The sequence below is a fragment of the Carcharhinus amblyrhynchos genome, chromosome 16 (genome assembly GCF_965287045.1).
Source record: "Carcharhinus amblyrhynchos chromosome 16, sCarAmb.v2.hapA, whole genome shotgun sequence".
Taxonomy (NCBI): Eukaryota; Metazoa; Chordata; class Chondrichthyes; order Carcharhiniformes; family Carcharhinidae; genus Carcharhinus; species Carcharhinus amblyrhynchos.
In genome coordinates this window covers 10,452,706-10,466,124 of record NC_137339.1, presented here as the reverse complement: position 1 = coordinate 10,466,124, position 13,419 = coordinate 10,452,706, and the positions used below count along the sequence as shown (strand labels likewise).

The window sequence follows — 13,419 nt, the reverse complement described above, 5'->3', positions numbered from 1 at the left end:
TCTCGATCTGGAATATTAGTCGTGCACATATATTTGACAAAAGTCATTAGTTTCAGAAGTTAATACCGTAGATTAATTATGATGTTAAGTCACTGCAGCTGGTGGCAGCGAGATAGTTGCTGCCACTGAATTTGCCCAAGTTGGACAGTGAGAATAAAATGTAAAACGTGATGGTGTTAAAAGCACTGTAAAAGCATTCACGTTCAATTTTTCTGATGCTGCAGTGCCAACACTCTGCCACTAGAGCCCATCAGAGAACCAGTACATTGAGGTTTACAATATGGAAACAGGCCCTTCAGCCCAACTTGTCCTTACAACTCCTCATCACGTCAAAGGGTCTGAAGACTCACATTCTGTAATGCCCTTGGGGATTTCAATGCAGGTTTCCTGTGGGTTTTGAACAGCCATAGACTGGAGAATCCTTTAATGTTCCACCTCGTGTTTTTGCATTCCAAAGTCTCGGCTAGGCTCAGTGATCGCACTCAAAAGAATTGACAGTCTGAGCCCTCACCCACGATTTCAGTGTCTCACCTAGAGTGAGGTTTCAATGCAGCAGTGAGAGTCTCAAACTTGTCGGCTTTCATATCAAATGTTAACTCAAGGACCCAACTTTGTGCTCAGCTGAATGTAAAAGATCCGGTGGCATTCTTTGAAGAGTAAGGTGTTCCTCTGACATCCAGGCCATCACTGTTATCATTATTTGCATCAACATCATCAGTGCTGGCTCCTTGAGCATCCTGATTTCAGTCACTCTACGCTGGTGGCCGTGCCCTTCAGCAGCCAGGACTCTAAGCTCAGGAATTCCCTCCCTACTTCTCTCTATCATTTCTTCCCCCTTTAGATCATCCGTTAAGGTCTATCTCTTTGCTTAAGCATTCCGTCATCTGCCTCATGTCACCTTACGTGGTTTGAGGTCATTTCTGTCATTCTTGTGTGAAGAATTCTTGGAGGTGTTTTATTACTTTAAAGGCGCTATAAGTTGTTGTTACATCCAAATCAGTTGTTGCATTTGCTTTTAACCATAACAATAGCAGTCACACGTCAGAATCTTTTTAGTGTTGTGTACAGCTTTCATTACAATAAGATACTGGCTGTGTAGAGCTTTGGATATTCATTACAATAAGACATTGGCTGTGTAGAGCTTTGGGTATTCATTACAATAAGACATTGGCTGGGATTTTCCAGACCCCCTGCAGCGCGGGTTTTCCAGTGACGGAGGTGGCTCACCGTTGGCCGAGGCATGGGATCTTCCAGTCCCACCAGAGGCAATGACGGCACCAGGGGAACCCACCGCGAGGAACCCACAGGAAACCTGCATTGAAATCCCCAAGGACACGACGGAATGGGAGTCTTCAGACCCTTTGACATGATGAGGAGTTGTAAGGACAAGTTGGGCCGAAGGGCCTGCTTCCATGCTGTAAACCTCAATGTACTGGTTCTCTGATGGGCTCCAGTGGCAGAATGTCAGCCACTATGTGCACCTTATGGAAAATATGACATAACAGAAATACTTTATATTAAAAAAAAGGAAAAAACTAAAAACAAACCCTACCTAGCATTTATTGAGAAAAACATTTTAAAACCGCGTCACACAAACAAGCAAAATAATGACAATTTTTTTCATTCTTTCATGGGATGTCAACATTACTGGCTGGGCCAGCATTTGTTGCTCATCCTTAATTACCCTTGAAATGAGTGGCTTTCTAAGCCATTTCGGAGGGTTACATCGCTCTGTCTCTGGAGTCATATGGAGACGAGACCACACAAGGGTGGCAGATTTCCTCTGCTGCAGGACATGACTGAACCAGATGGGCTTTTACAACAATTGATGTTTAATAAACTTACTGAGACTGGCTTCACACACCAGAGTTATAGATTGGATTTAAATCCCACCATCTGCCATGGTGGGATTTGAACTCCATGTTCCCTGAAGCATTGCCCTGGGCCTCTGAGTTACTAGATCAGACGTCACTACTATACCACTATCTCTCGCTATTTCACACAATAAATATCAATGTTAGACCAGGTAAACGTAAGTGATTACATTATATTTATACCTTAAAGATAGGAAGCTTCTGTCTCTGTTGCTCAATGGAGAGGGATGCATATCGATTGTAAATCACTGCTGTCCCACTTGCTTCTGCAGAGCTCACTCGCTCCTCAGACACGCCTACTCCAGGGCCCTCGGTACCTAAGCAATGGGATGTCGTGAAACTCCATTTTAAATCTGCATTTTTTTATTTGAAGTAATCAATCACTCTTCTCCTTTCCCTTCTGAAGATTCACACTCCTGCCAAAGTTCAAGTTCACATGGGATTAACACATGCACAATTGCTACAACCAGACACTGAAATCTGTCAGCAGGTTACTTGAGCATAAAATACATTACAGGTTCACCCATCATTCACATGTGCCACGAGGTGTCACTGGGTGGAAGCAAGGCTGTTTTCCGCCCCCCCCCCTCCATTGCCCTGGATCAGAAACTGAACCAAGAACAATCTGGCCTAATGATGTAACACTACAATTAAGTTATTTTTATTCATTTGTGGGACATGGGTGTCGCTGGCTGGCCAGCATTTATTGCCCATCTCCAGCTGCCCTTGGAGGGTAATTGAGAGCCAACCAGATTGCTGTGGCTCTGGACCAGATAAGAATGGCAGATTTCCTTCCCTAAAGGACATTAGTGAGCCAGATGGGTTTTTCCAACAATGGTTTCATGGTCATCGGTTGATTCTTAATTCCAGATTTTTTTAATGAATTCAAATTCATATCAGCCGCGAACTTGGGTCCCCAGAACATGAGCTGAGTTTTTGGATTAATAGTCTAGCAATAATACCACTAGGCTATTCACAATTCTTTTAAGAACAGCAGCTGTGGCTCAGAGATGTCACCTGTGTCACTTAGTGATAATGTCCTGGGTTCAGCGCCAGGTTTAAAAGGAGGCCTGGTGTAGACAGCGGGCAGCGTCTGAGCGGGCAGCAGAGTGAGTGGGAAGCAGAGTGAGCTACTAGGGCTTAATATCAAAATTCCAGATCCAGACACGTGAGGAAAGATTGGATCTCTATCCGTTAGAGTTCAGAAGAATGAAAGATGATCTTATCGAAACATACAAGATTCTGTGAGGACTTGACAGGATGGATGCTGAGGGGATATTTACCCCATGGGAGAGACTAGGACTGGGCAGCACAGTGGGTAGCACTGCTGCCTCACAGCGCCAGGGACCCAGGTTCAACTCCGGCTTTGGGTGACTGTCTGTGTGGAATTTGTACATTCTCCCAGTGTCTGCGTGGGTTTCCTCCCACAGTCCAAAGTTGCACAAGTTAGTTTGACTGGCCATGCTATATTGCCCCTTATTGTCCAAAGATGTACAGGTTAGGGGAATTAGCAGCGTAAATATGTGGGGTTATGAAGATAGGGCCCAGGTAAGATGCTTTGTCGGACAGCTGAGGCTGATTATCAGGGGGACTATCAAGGTAAATGCGTGAATTATGAGGGTAAATACATGTGGTTATGGGAATTGGGCCTGGGTGGGATTGTTGTCAGATTTGATGGGGCAAATGGCCTCCTCCTGCACAGTAGGGATTGTATTCTCTGAAAGCTTCTCTCTCAGAGGATTGTTATTCTGTGGAATTCTCTTCCTTACAGAGTAGTGGAAGCACAGTCACCGAATATTTTTAAGGTTAAGTTTGATAAATCAGCTCTGACGAAGAGTCATCTAGGCTCAAAACATTGGCTCTATTTCCTCTCCACAGATGCTGTTAGACCTGCTGAGATTTTTCAGCATTTGCTGTTTTTGTTTCAGATTCCAGCTTCCACAGTATTTTGCTTTTCACCTTAGATAATTTTTTGATTGGCAAGGGAAGTCAAAGGGTATGGCAGTAGACAGGAAAGTGGAGGCCACAATCAGATCAGCCACAACCTTATCAAAGAGGGGCTGAGTGGCCTACTCCTAATTCATATATTTGTAAAGTCTAGGCTGACACATCACAGCAGCACTCTCGTGATATGGCATCACTGAAGGTGCCATTTATCAGATGAGATGTTAAGCTGAGATCCTATCAGACCTCTTAGATGAATATTAAAGATCCCAGGGCACAATGCAAAGAGCAATGCACTTTCCCCTAGTGTTCAGGACAATAGTTATCCCTCAACATCACTAAAGCAGATTGTTGGGTCATCATCGTATTGCAGTTTGTGGAAGCTTGCTGTGTACTTGCTGCTGCTGCATTTCCCACATAACAGTGATGACACTTCAAAAGTACTTCTTTGGCTGTAAAGTACTTTGAGATGTTCTTGAAGGACACTATATAAATGTAAATTAATCCCACTGTCAGTATTCATTTTTACACTATTCATACCTATCGTCCTATGTTAACTACACTTTTCTGCCCTATTCCCACATTTGGGATTTGAGGAGTTTTTAAAAATGTGAAGGGTGGTGCAAGGAGTGAAACGTTCATGTTTCTGTTAGTGCTTAGTCTTTCTTTCTCTCCAGTGTGTCAACGTTACTCCGAATAGAACTTAATGCAGTCAATATTTATCCACCACAGACAGAATTTGCAGTTACCATTAAAATACACCCACCATTCTGGTCTTTGTCTCAGCTCTGAAGGTACAAAACCTCTCCATTCATACCCATGGAATACAAGAACATTTAAAGAGAAAATATTTGACCAGTGTTGTTGAATAAAATGTGTCACCTTGTAGCCTAGCAATGATTGTAAAGCACCATGTCAATTTTAACTTTGGACACTATTATTGCCTGGTCACAAAAATTTCCTTTACATTTTGCAGCATCAATGTTAGGGCAATATTGTCCAGCACTTTGTTGAAATTTGCTATCCATTGGAAGAAAAAAAAATGGGTGGCATAAGCATAAGCCTTCCATTGTTTGCTGGAGCAGACGAGTGAAGGAGCAGAGAGAGAGCTAAGATTTTACCTGTTAAAAACCTGTTTAAAATAAGTTTAAAGCACTTTGTTCTTTGTAGAACTGTTTAAAGCATTTATTTATTGTATTTACTGCTTTAAGAATTCTGAGGGAGTGGTTAGCAGGCAGTTGTGGGCCATCAGCTTTAAATATCAACTGACCACACGGTGAAGCCTTCCATTGTTTGCTGGAGCAGACGAGTGAAGGAGCAGAGAGAGCTAAGATTTTACCTGTTAAAAACCTGTTTAAAATAAGTTTAAAGCACTTTGTTCTTTGTAGAACTGTTTAAAGCATTTATTTATTGTATTTACTGCTTTAAGAATTCTGAGGGAGTGGTTAGCAGGCAGTTGTGGGCCATCAGCTTTAAATCAGCGCCAGGTTTAAAAGGAGGCCTGGTGTAGACAGCGGGCAGCGGAGTGAGCTACTAGGGCTTAATATCAAAAAGGGCTGGAAGGAAAAAAGGCCAGGTGAGTTCGTTTGAAAAACAAAAAAAACAAAAAAAATTTTTTTCAAAACTACTACAGTGAATAATGGAGGGGCATGTGATGTGTGGTTTCTGTATGATGTGGGAACTGGTGGACTCCAGGGTCCATCCCAGTGACCATGTCTGCAGTAAGTGCAGGTTGCTGGAGGAGCTCCAGCTCAGGGTAAATGAGCTGGCCTCTGAGCTACAGACACTGAGGCTCATCAGGGGAGAGAGGGTGCCATTGTCAATGGGGTGCAAGTGACATCCACCCCCCTAGACTGGCTAACTCTAAGGGTCAGGGACAAGAGGGGGCTGCTGGGAGGAGGAAGGGGGGTGAGGAGCGGAGGCCTCAGCCTCTTAATCTGCATAACAGGTTTGAGGTTCTTGCTTCCAGGCTGGACGAGAACGAGGCAGGTGAGGTTGGTGAGCAAACTGCACACGGTACAGTGCTGCAGCAGGACATAGGCAAAGAGAAAGGGAAAAGGAACGTAGTAGTGATTGGGGATAGTGGGGTGAAGGGTATTGACACTGTCCTTTGTCACAATGACAAAGTGCACAGAAGGGTGTGTTGTCTGCCTGGTGCTCGGGTCTGGGATGTCGCAGCTGGGCTGCAGAGGAACCTGGAGTGGGAGGGTGAGAATCCGGTCGTTGTGGTTCATGTGGGTGCCGGCGACGTAAGCAAAATGCAGACTGAGGATCTGGGGAGGGAGTATGAAAAGCTGGGAATGGAATTAAAAAGTAGAACCGACAAGGTGGTTATCTCTGGGCTACTGCCTGAACCGTGTGCAGATGGGTGTAGGGTTGACAGGATTAAGGAAGTGAATGGGTGGCTCAGGGATTGGTGTGGGAGGAATGGGTTTGAATTTATGGGGCATTGGCACCAGTATTGGGGTAGGTGGGACCTGTTCAGGCGGGATGGGGTTGGTCTGAACCGTGCTGGGACCAGAGTGCTGGCGAATCGAGTAAAGAGGACCGTAGACAGGGCTTTAAACTAATTGGGGGGGGGGGGGAGGAGAGGAGGAGGAGGGTGCGAGGGTAGGTGACCTTACGAGGTCTAAAGTTAAGGAGAGTGTACATGTAAGGGACGAGGCCGGGGATGTCCCAATAATAGAGGGAGTAGGGGGCGTGAGTATAGTTGGTGGCGTTGCGGCAAATAGGGTCCATGTGAAGGCTGGGATGAAAGCACTTTATCTGAATGCACGAAGCATTCGGAATAAAGTGGATGAGCTGGTGGCGCAGATCGACACAAATGGATACGATCTGGTGGCCATTACAGAGACGTGGCTGCAGGGTGACAGGGACTGGGAGCTGAATGTACAGGGCTATCAAGTGTTTAGGAAGGATAGGCAGGAGGGAAAAGGGGGGGGCGTAGCTCTGCTGATTAAGGATAGCATCACGGTGGTAGCAAGGGATGATATTGGAGCCAAGGAGCAGAGGGTGGAATCGTTGTGGGTGGAGATTAGGAACAGCAAAGGGAGGAAGACGCTGGTGGGTGTCATCTATAGGCCTCTGAATAATGATCTGGAGGTGGGGCGGGCTGTTAACGCGCAAATAAGTGCGGCGTGCAGGAATGGGACGGCCGTAGTTATGGGGGATTTCAATCTGCATATTGATTGGTCGACCCATGTTGGACGTGGGGGGCTCGAGGAAGAGTTCTTGGAATGCTGCCGGGATAGTTTCCTCGAACAGTGTGTGTTGGAGCCGACGAGGGAGCAAGCTATCTTGGATCTGGTGCTATGTAATGAAGCGGGTAGAATTAGGGACCTTGTGGTGAAGGATCCTCTTGGGGAGAGTGATCATTGTATGGTGGAGTTTCTGGTGCAGATGGAGGAGGAGAAAGTGGGTTCCCGGACATGCGTCCTTTGTTTGAATAGAGGGGAGTACGGTAGGATGAGAGAAGAATTGGCGAATGTGGACTGGGGAGCGCGTTGGAGGGAGGGTCTGTTGAGGAGCAGTGGAGGATCTTTAAGGAGATCTTTCTTGGTGCTCAGCGGAAATTTATTCCGATGGTCAAAAAGGATAGTAGGAGGAGATGTAATAAGCCGTGGATAACGAAGGAGGTGAAGGAAAGTGTTAAACTAAAAGCGGAGGAATTTAGAGTAGCTAAGAGTAGTGGGCGAGAAGAGGATTGGGAGAGGTGTAAATGTCAACAAAGATTGACAAAGAAATTGATAAAGAAGGGTAGGAGAAACTATGAAGCTGGGCTAGCGCTTAATATAAAAAAGGATAGCAAGAGTTTTTATAAATATATAAAAAGGAAGAGGCTGGCTAGGGTGAATGTTGGTCCTTTAGAGGATGAGAAAGGGGACCTAGTGGTAGGGGATGGGGATATGGCTAAGGTATTGGATAACTTTTTTGTTTCTGTCTTCACGGAGGAGGACGTGAATAATTTGCCGAGTGTTACCGATGGAAAGGTGGTAGGACTGGAGGGTCTTAATGACATTACTGTTACTAGAAAGGCGGTGCTCGACAGACTGGAGGGGCTGATTGTGGACAAGTCCCCAGGACCGGATGGAATGCATCCGAGGGTTCTGAAAGAAATGGCGGAGGTGATAGTGGATGTCTTGGTGGTTATTTTCCAAACGTCGCTGGATTCCGGGGAAGTGCCGGATGATTGGAAAACGGCTAATGTTACGCCGTTGTTTAAGAAGGGTGCCAGGCAAAAGGCGGGGAATTATAGGCCGGTTAGTTTAACGTCTGTGGTAGGTAAAATGTTAGAATCTGTCATTAAGGAGGAAATTGCGAGGCATCTTGAAGGGAATTGCTTGATAGAGCAGACGCAGCACGGTTTCATTAAAGGGAAGTCGTGTCTGACAAATTTACTGGAGTTCTATGAGGATGTGTCTAGGGCGGTGGATAGAGGAGAGCCGGTGGATGTGGTCTTTCTAGATTTTCAGAAGGCGTTTGACAAAGTGCCTCACAAGAGGTTATTGCAGAAGGTCGAGGGACATGGAGTTGGGGGTAGGGTGTTAGCGTGGATAGAGGATTGGTTGTCAAATAGGAGGCAGAGAGTGGGGGTCAACGGGTGCTATTCGGATTGGCGGATGGTGACTAGTGGAGTGCCCCAGGGGTCGGTGCTGGGGCCTCAGCTTTTTACCATTTATATAGATGATCTGGAGGAGGGAACCGAGTGTAGGGTGTCGAAATTTGCTGATGACACCAAGATTGGGGGAACGGCAAATTGTGCGGAGGGTGTGGAGAGTCTGCAGAAGGATCTAGATAGGCTGGGCAAATGGGCCAGGAAATGGCAAATGGAATTTAATGTTGGCAAGTGAGGTGGTCCACTTTGGTAGGAAGGACTATTAGTTACGGGGCGAAAAACTGCAGCAGGCGACGGTGCAGAGGGACCTCGGAGTCCTTGTGCATGAGTCGCAAAAACCCAGCTTGCAGGTGCAGCAGGTGGTCAGGAAGGCGAATGGGATGCTGGCCTTCATAGCGAGGGGATTGAATATAAAAGTAGGGAGGTCTTGCTGCAGCTGTATAGGGCATTGGTGAGGCCGCAACTGGAGTACTGTGTGCAGTTTTGGGCGCCGCACCTGCGCAAAGATATTTTGGCCTTGGAGGGAGTGCAGAGGAGGTTTACTAGGCTGATACCGGAGTTGAGGGGGTTGAGCTATGAGGAGAGGCTGAATAAACTGGGCTTGTACTCGTTAGAGTTTAGAAGAATGAGGGGAGATCTCATTGAGACGTATAAGATGATGAATGGGATGGATAGGATAGAGGTGGAAAGACTCTTCCCGCTCAAAAAAGACAGTAGGACTAGGGGGCACAGCCTCAAGATAAAAGGGGGGCGGTTTAGAACGGAGTTGAGGAGGAACTTCTTCACTCAAAGGGTGGTGAATCTCTGGAATTCTCTGCCCGTTGAAGTGGTGGAGGCTGCCTCGCTAAATATTTTTAAGACGCGGATTGATGGGTTTTTGATAGGAGAGGGGATTAAGGGTTATGGGGAGAGGGCAGGAAAGTGGAACTGAGCAGCGACAGATCAGCCATGATCTTATTGAATGGCGGGGCAGGCTCAAAGGGCTGAATGGCCTACTCCTGCTCCTGTTTCTTATGTTCTTAAGTAGTCAAGGTGTTTAATAACATGTCTCTCAAAAGGTTTGCCAGGAAAATTCAAATATTTGGATTAAGATGAAAGATAATAGCACAGATAAATATTGGTCAATGGACAGGAAACCAAGAGTAAATGGATGTCACTCAGATGGAGAACGGTGAGAAGTGCTATATGCTAAGGTCATTGTCAGGTCCACTTGGATGGATGAACAAAGAGATCTAGAGATCTAAATGCATAATTCTCTAAAGATGCAGGTGGATGAAGACATTCAATAAGACCAAGATTTTAAATTTTATAAAAGGGGGAATTGAGCACAAGTGCACTAAAAATAGCAAGGATAATTTTTCACATAGTATCTGTTCGGCTCATTCGAAAACCATGTGCAGTTTTGGCCACCTCATTACAGATAGGACATCAATGTCTCAGATGGCATATAACCAAGGAAGAATGAGAAACTCTAGTTATGTGGAAAAGCCCAAGATGCATGATCTATGTCCACAGCAACAGTAAAAGGTAAAATGATGGTTAATGGAGGCATTTTTTAAAATTATGAAGTTTTGAAAGGAGTGAATAGGAAGAGATTGTTTCCTCCAGTTGGGGAGTCAATGATGAGGGAATCATCAAGTTAAAACCATCATTCGGAGAATAAGGAAAAAGATTAGGAGAAGTTTCTTTGTATGGTGAGATTACTGGAGCATGGAATACTTCACCGGGGAGAATAAGTAAGGTGGCATTTCATCTTATAAGGTACTAGAAAAATATTTGATGCAGAGGAAGATACAGATCAATGGGAACAGAGCAGAACTGTGGCACTGATCTAATAAAGAGCTGGTTCAGACACAGTATCCCTTCTTCTGTAATGGAAACTTTTTTGGCTCAATGAATGTCACTGAGAAAGCAAAGGATGGGTCTAAAAGAAATAGAGGGTTTTAGTGGACTTTATATTTAATATTAGAGCACTGCAGCAAACAAAGCAAATAGAATGTTTAACTACCAACACTTAAATATAATTACACTGAAACACTGCAGCATTCTGGTCAAATGCCATCATGAGTATCACACAGCTAGTTCTGTCCACTGAGTCACTGGCTCTAGAGTTAGTCCAGAAAACAGCAGTAAAAATGATCCTTAGGGACTTGTTCCACTGAGCTTCAGTAAAGACTAGAGAAACCTGAGTTTTTCAGCATCAAACCAAGAAAGCTGAAAGAGATGATCTTATAGGTGGATACAAAATGGTAGACAGAATAAAATTAAAATCAATGAAAAGCACAAAACCTTGAGAGTAGGAAAAGGGAAATTGGGGGACTGATTTCAGGGAGCTCTTCACAAAACGATCATGTAGAACAGTCATGTAGATTACTGAAACTGAAGAACCTAGAATTATTCAACAGTGGTTGCCAGTATGAAGCAATTGTAGAGTCTGTTCGACTGGATGAGTTAGCAGGATCCAATGGATACCTCATGAATCTCCCTTGATAAATCCATTATTTGAAACTGAGCTGTCCAGGCTAATCATTAGATTGTGTTCACTGATCTTAGCAAGTGTGCCAGCCATGTGCTAGACTTGGCCATCAGGAATGGTAAATGTGTAGAGAACCAAACTCATATTGCCATGATTCAAGTGTCACCTTGTGTCAGTGCTAATATTCTCACTGATAATTTGAAAGGTCCTCATTCCAGGACTCAAGTGCATAATGTAGGCTGACACTGCAGTGCAATCTTAAGGGGCTGTCATTTTGTCAGAGGTTCTGTCTTTCAGATGAAGGGTAAAACAAATGGCTCCAGTACCTGTTCGATTGGACATAAAAAAAGAGACCCTGGCACTATTGGGAAAGGATCAGGAAATTCCCCAGCTGTCCTGACTGACAATCTTCCCTCAATCCACAGCACCAGAACGGATGAACTAGTAATCTGACAGATGAAGTGGTAATTTGCTGCAGGAACTGGAATCCCACTGTGCAAAAATGACTGCCATGCTTAGCAGTGCAACGGCAAGGATGGCTGAAAAGTAGCTCGCCGGCTGCCAAGCACATCAGGGCATTTCTGCGGATGTGGGGAAAACAGCTTACATGGCTGTCAATTCTTGCTAATGTGATCAGGAGTCCTTCACTCCAGGCAGGGGTCAGGGACTCAATCCTGACACACAAAGTCAGCAGTGCAAGGATCACAGCAACAAAGGGCATCCGAAGGCGAGCGGGGGGGTCAAATAACGAGAAAACCTTGTAGATTAATTAAAGGTCGAGACAAAGTGAATGTAACCTGGGTCCCCAGGCAGCTGGGTGCGACACACCCCTTTCTCTGTACTGGAATCACACACTCACCCTGCTGGCAGCTGGCGAGTGTCTTCTTACATTTACATTTTTTAAAAGTATTCTTTCTATCTAAAGGCTCTGCGGGGTGCCTGCTCCTCTACAACACCTTCCCCCCGCTCTGCCCGATCCGGATCTGATCTTATTTCCCTCAGCATTTCATCTTTACCTGGTTTCCAAAACTTCGCTGCTGCCATGGGGGCCGCCATCTTGATGTGAAAGGTCACGGGGAGACCTGTCAATCATCGTTACGTCATCAGTGGACTGTCAGGCTCCCTTCCCACACCCTCTTTGCAGATTTGCACTGCATGCACTCGGTCCATTTATAGTCACAATGATGCTTAACATGCAGTTTCTTGCATGCATTCGTTCCACTTACAGTCACAGTAATGCTTAACATGCAGCTTATTGCATGCATTCGCTCCATCTACAGTCACAATGATGCTTAACATGCAGTTTCTTGCATGCACTCGTTCCACTTACAGTCACAGTGATGCTTAACATGCAGTTTCTTGCATGCACTGACTTCAGTTACAATCACATTGCTGCTTAACATGCCTTTTCCTGCATACAGTCCCTCCAGATTCAATCGCAATGATCCTTAACAAGCTCTTTTTGAATGCACTAATTCCATTGGGCAGCACGGGGGCACTGTGGGTAGCACTGCTGCCTCACAGCACCAGGGACCCAGGTTCAATTCCACCTTGGGTCACTGTCTGTGCTGAGTTTGCACATTCTCCTCATATCTCCATGGGTGTCATCCAGATGTTCTGGTTTCCTCCCACAGTCTGAAAGACGTGCTGGTTAGGTGCATTGGCCATGCTAAATTCTCCCTGGGTGTACCCGAACAGGCGCCAGAGTGTGGTGACTAGGAGATTTTCACAGTAACTTCATTGCAGTGTTAATGTAAGCCTACTTCTGGCCTAATAAATAAACTTAAAGCAGTCACAATCACATTGATGCTTAATATGCCTTTTTTGTTTTGTAAAAAAAGGATAAACATACGTAAAGGTTACACAGGAAATATTCTCTTCCACCTTCTTCCGTCGGGAAAAAGATACGAAAGTCTGAGGTCATATACCGATCAACTCAAGGACAGCTTCATCCTGCTGCTATCGGACTTTTAAATGGTCCTATTATATATTCAATTGATCTTTCTCTCCACCTTAGCTAGGAGTGTAACACTACATTCTACACCGTCTCCTTTCCTTCTCTATGAACAGTATGTTTTGGCTGTATAGTGTGCAAGAAACAATAGTTTTCACTGTACCCCAATAATAATAAATCAAATCAAAGTTATTTGCAGTGTATTAGTTGGTTTGCTGCAGGTTAAATAGGGGAATGAATGGTGGCCCCTGCTTTAGATTTGATGGTGGGACATCAAAGCATACAAAATGCTGAAACTACAAAGCAAATATCTGAAAGAACTTTTTTTTCAATTATTAAAAAAGGTGGAGACAGAACCTATGAACTGGGAAAGAATTTAAATGAGTAAGGTGGGAGCAGAGCATGTTAAAAATAAAATGGCATGGGGGGTAAAGGGTGAAGCCATTGGAACAAAGTGAGATGATAAATTAATTGAATTGATAGGTGTGAGGAAATGACCAATCAAATAGACTGTCTTTGATTTGATTTATTATTGTCACATGTATCGGGAAACAGT

At 44.8% G+C, this 13,419-nt stretch overlaps 1 protein-coding gene across 3 annotated transcripts in view; it reads right to left on the bottom strand.

The window, feature by feature from the left end:
• The window catches only part of dhx35 (DEAH-box helicase 35), a 67,424-nt gene extending 55,452 nt beyond the window's left edge, over positions 1–11,972 (bottom strand). Inside the window, exons 1-2 of one of the 3 annotated variants that reach the window (XM_080204395.1) lie at positions 11,926–11,972; positions 2,058–2,191 (exon numbers count right to left, since the gene is read on the bottom strand). In XM_080204395.1, the coding sequence (XP_080060521.1) occupies positions 2,058–2,107 (50 nt within the window). In that variant the 5' untranslated portion in view covers positions 2,108–2,191; positions 11,926–11,972. Of the gene's footprint in view, positions 1–2,057; positions 2,291–11,925 lie in introns of all 3 variants that reach the window. The other 2 variants (XM_080204394.1, XM_080204396.1) reach the window with 2 other exon arrangements.
• Between the last annotated feature and the right edge of the window lie 1,447 nt (positions 11,973–13,419).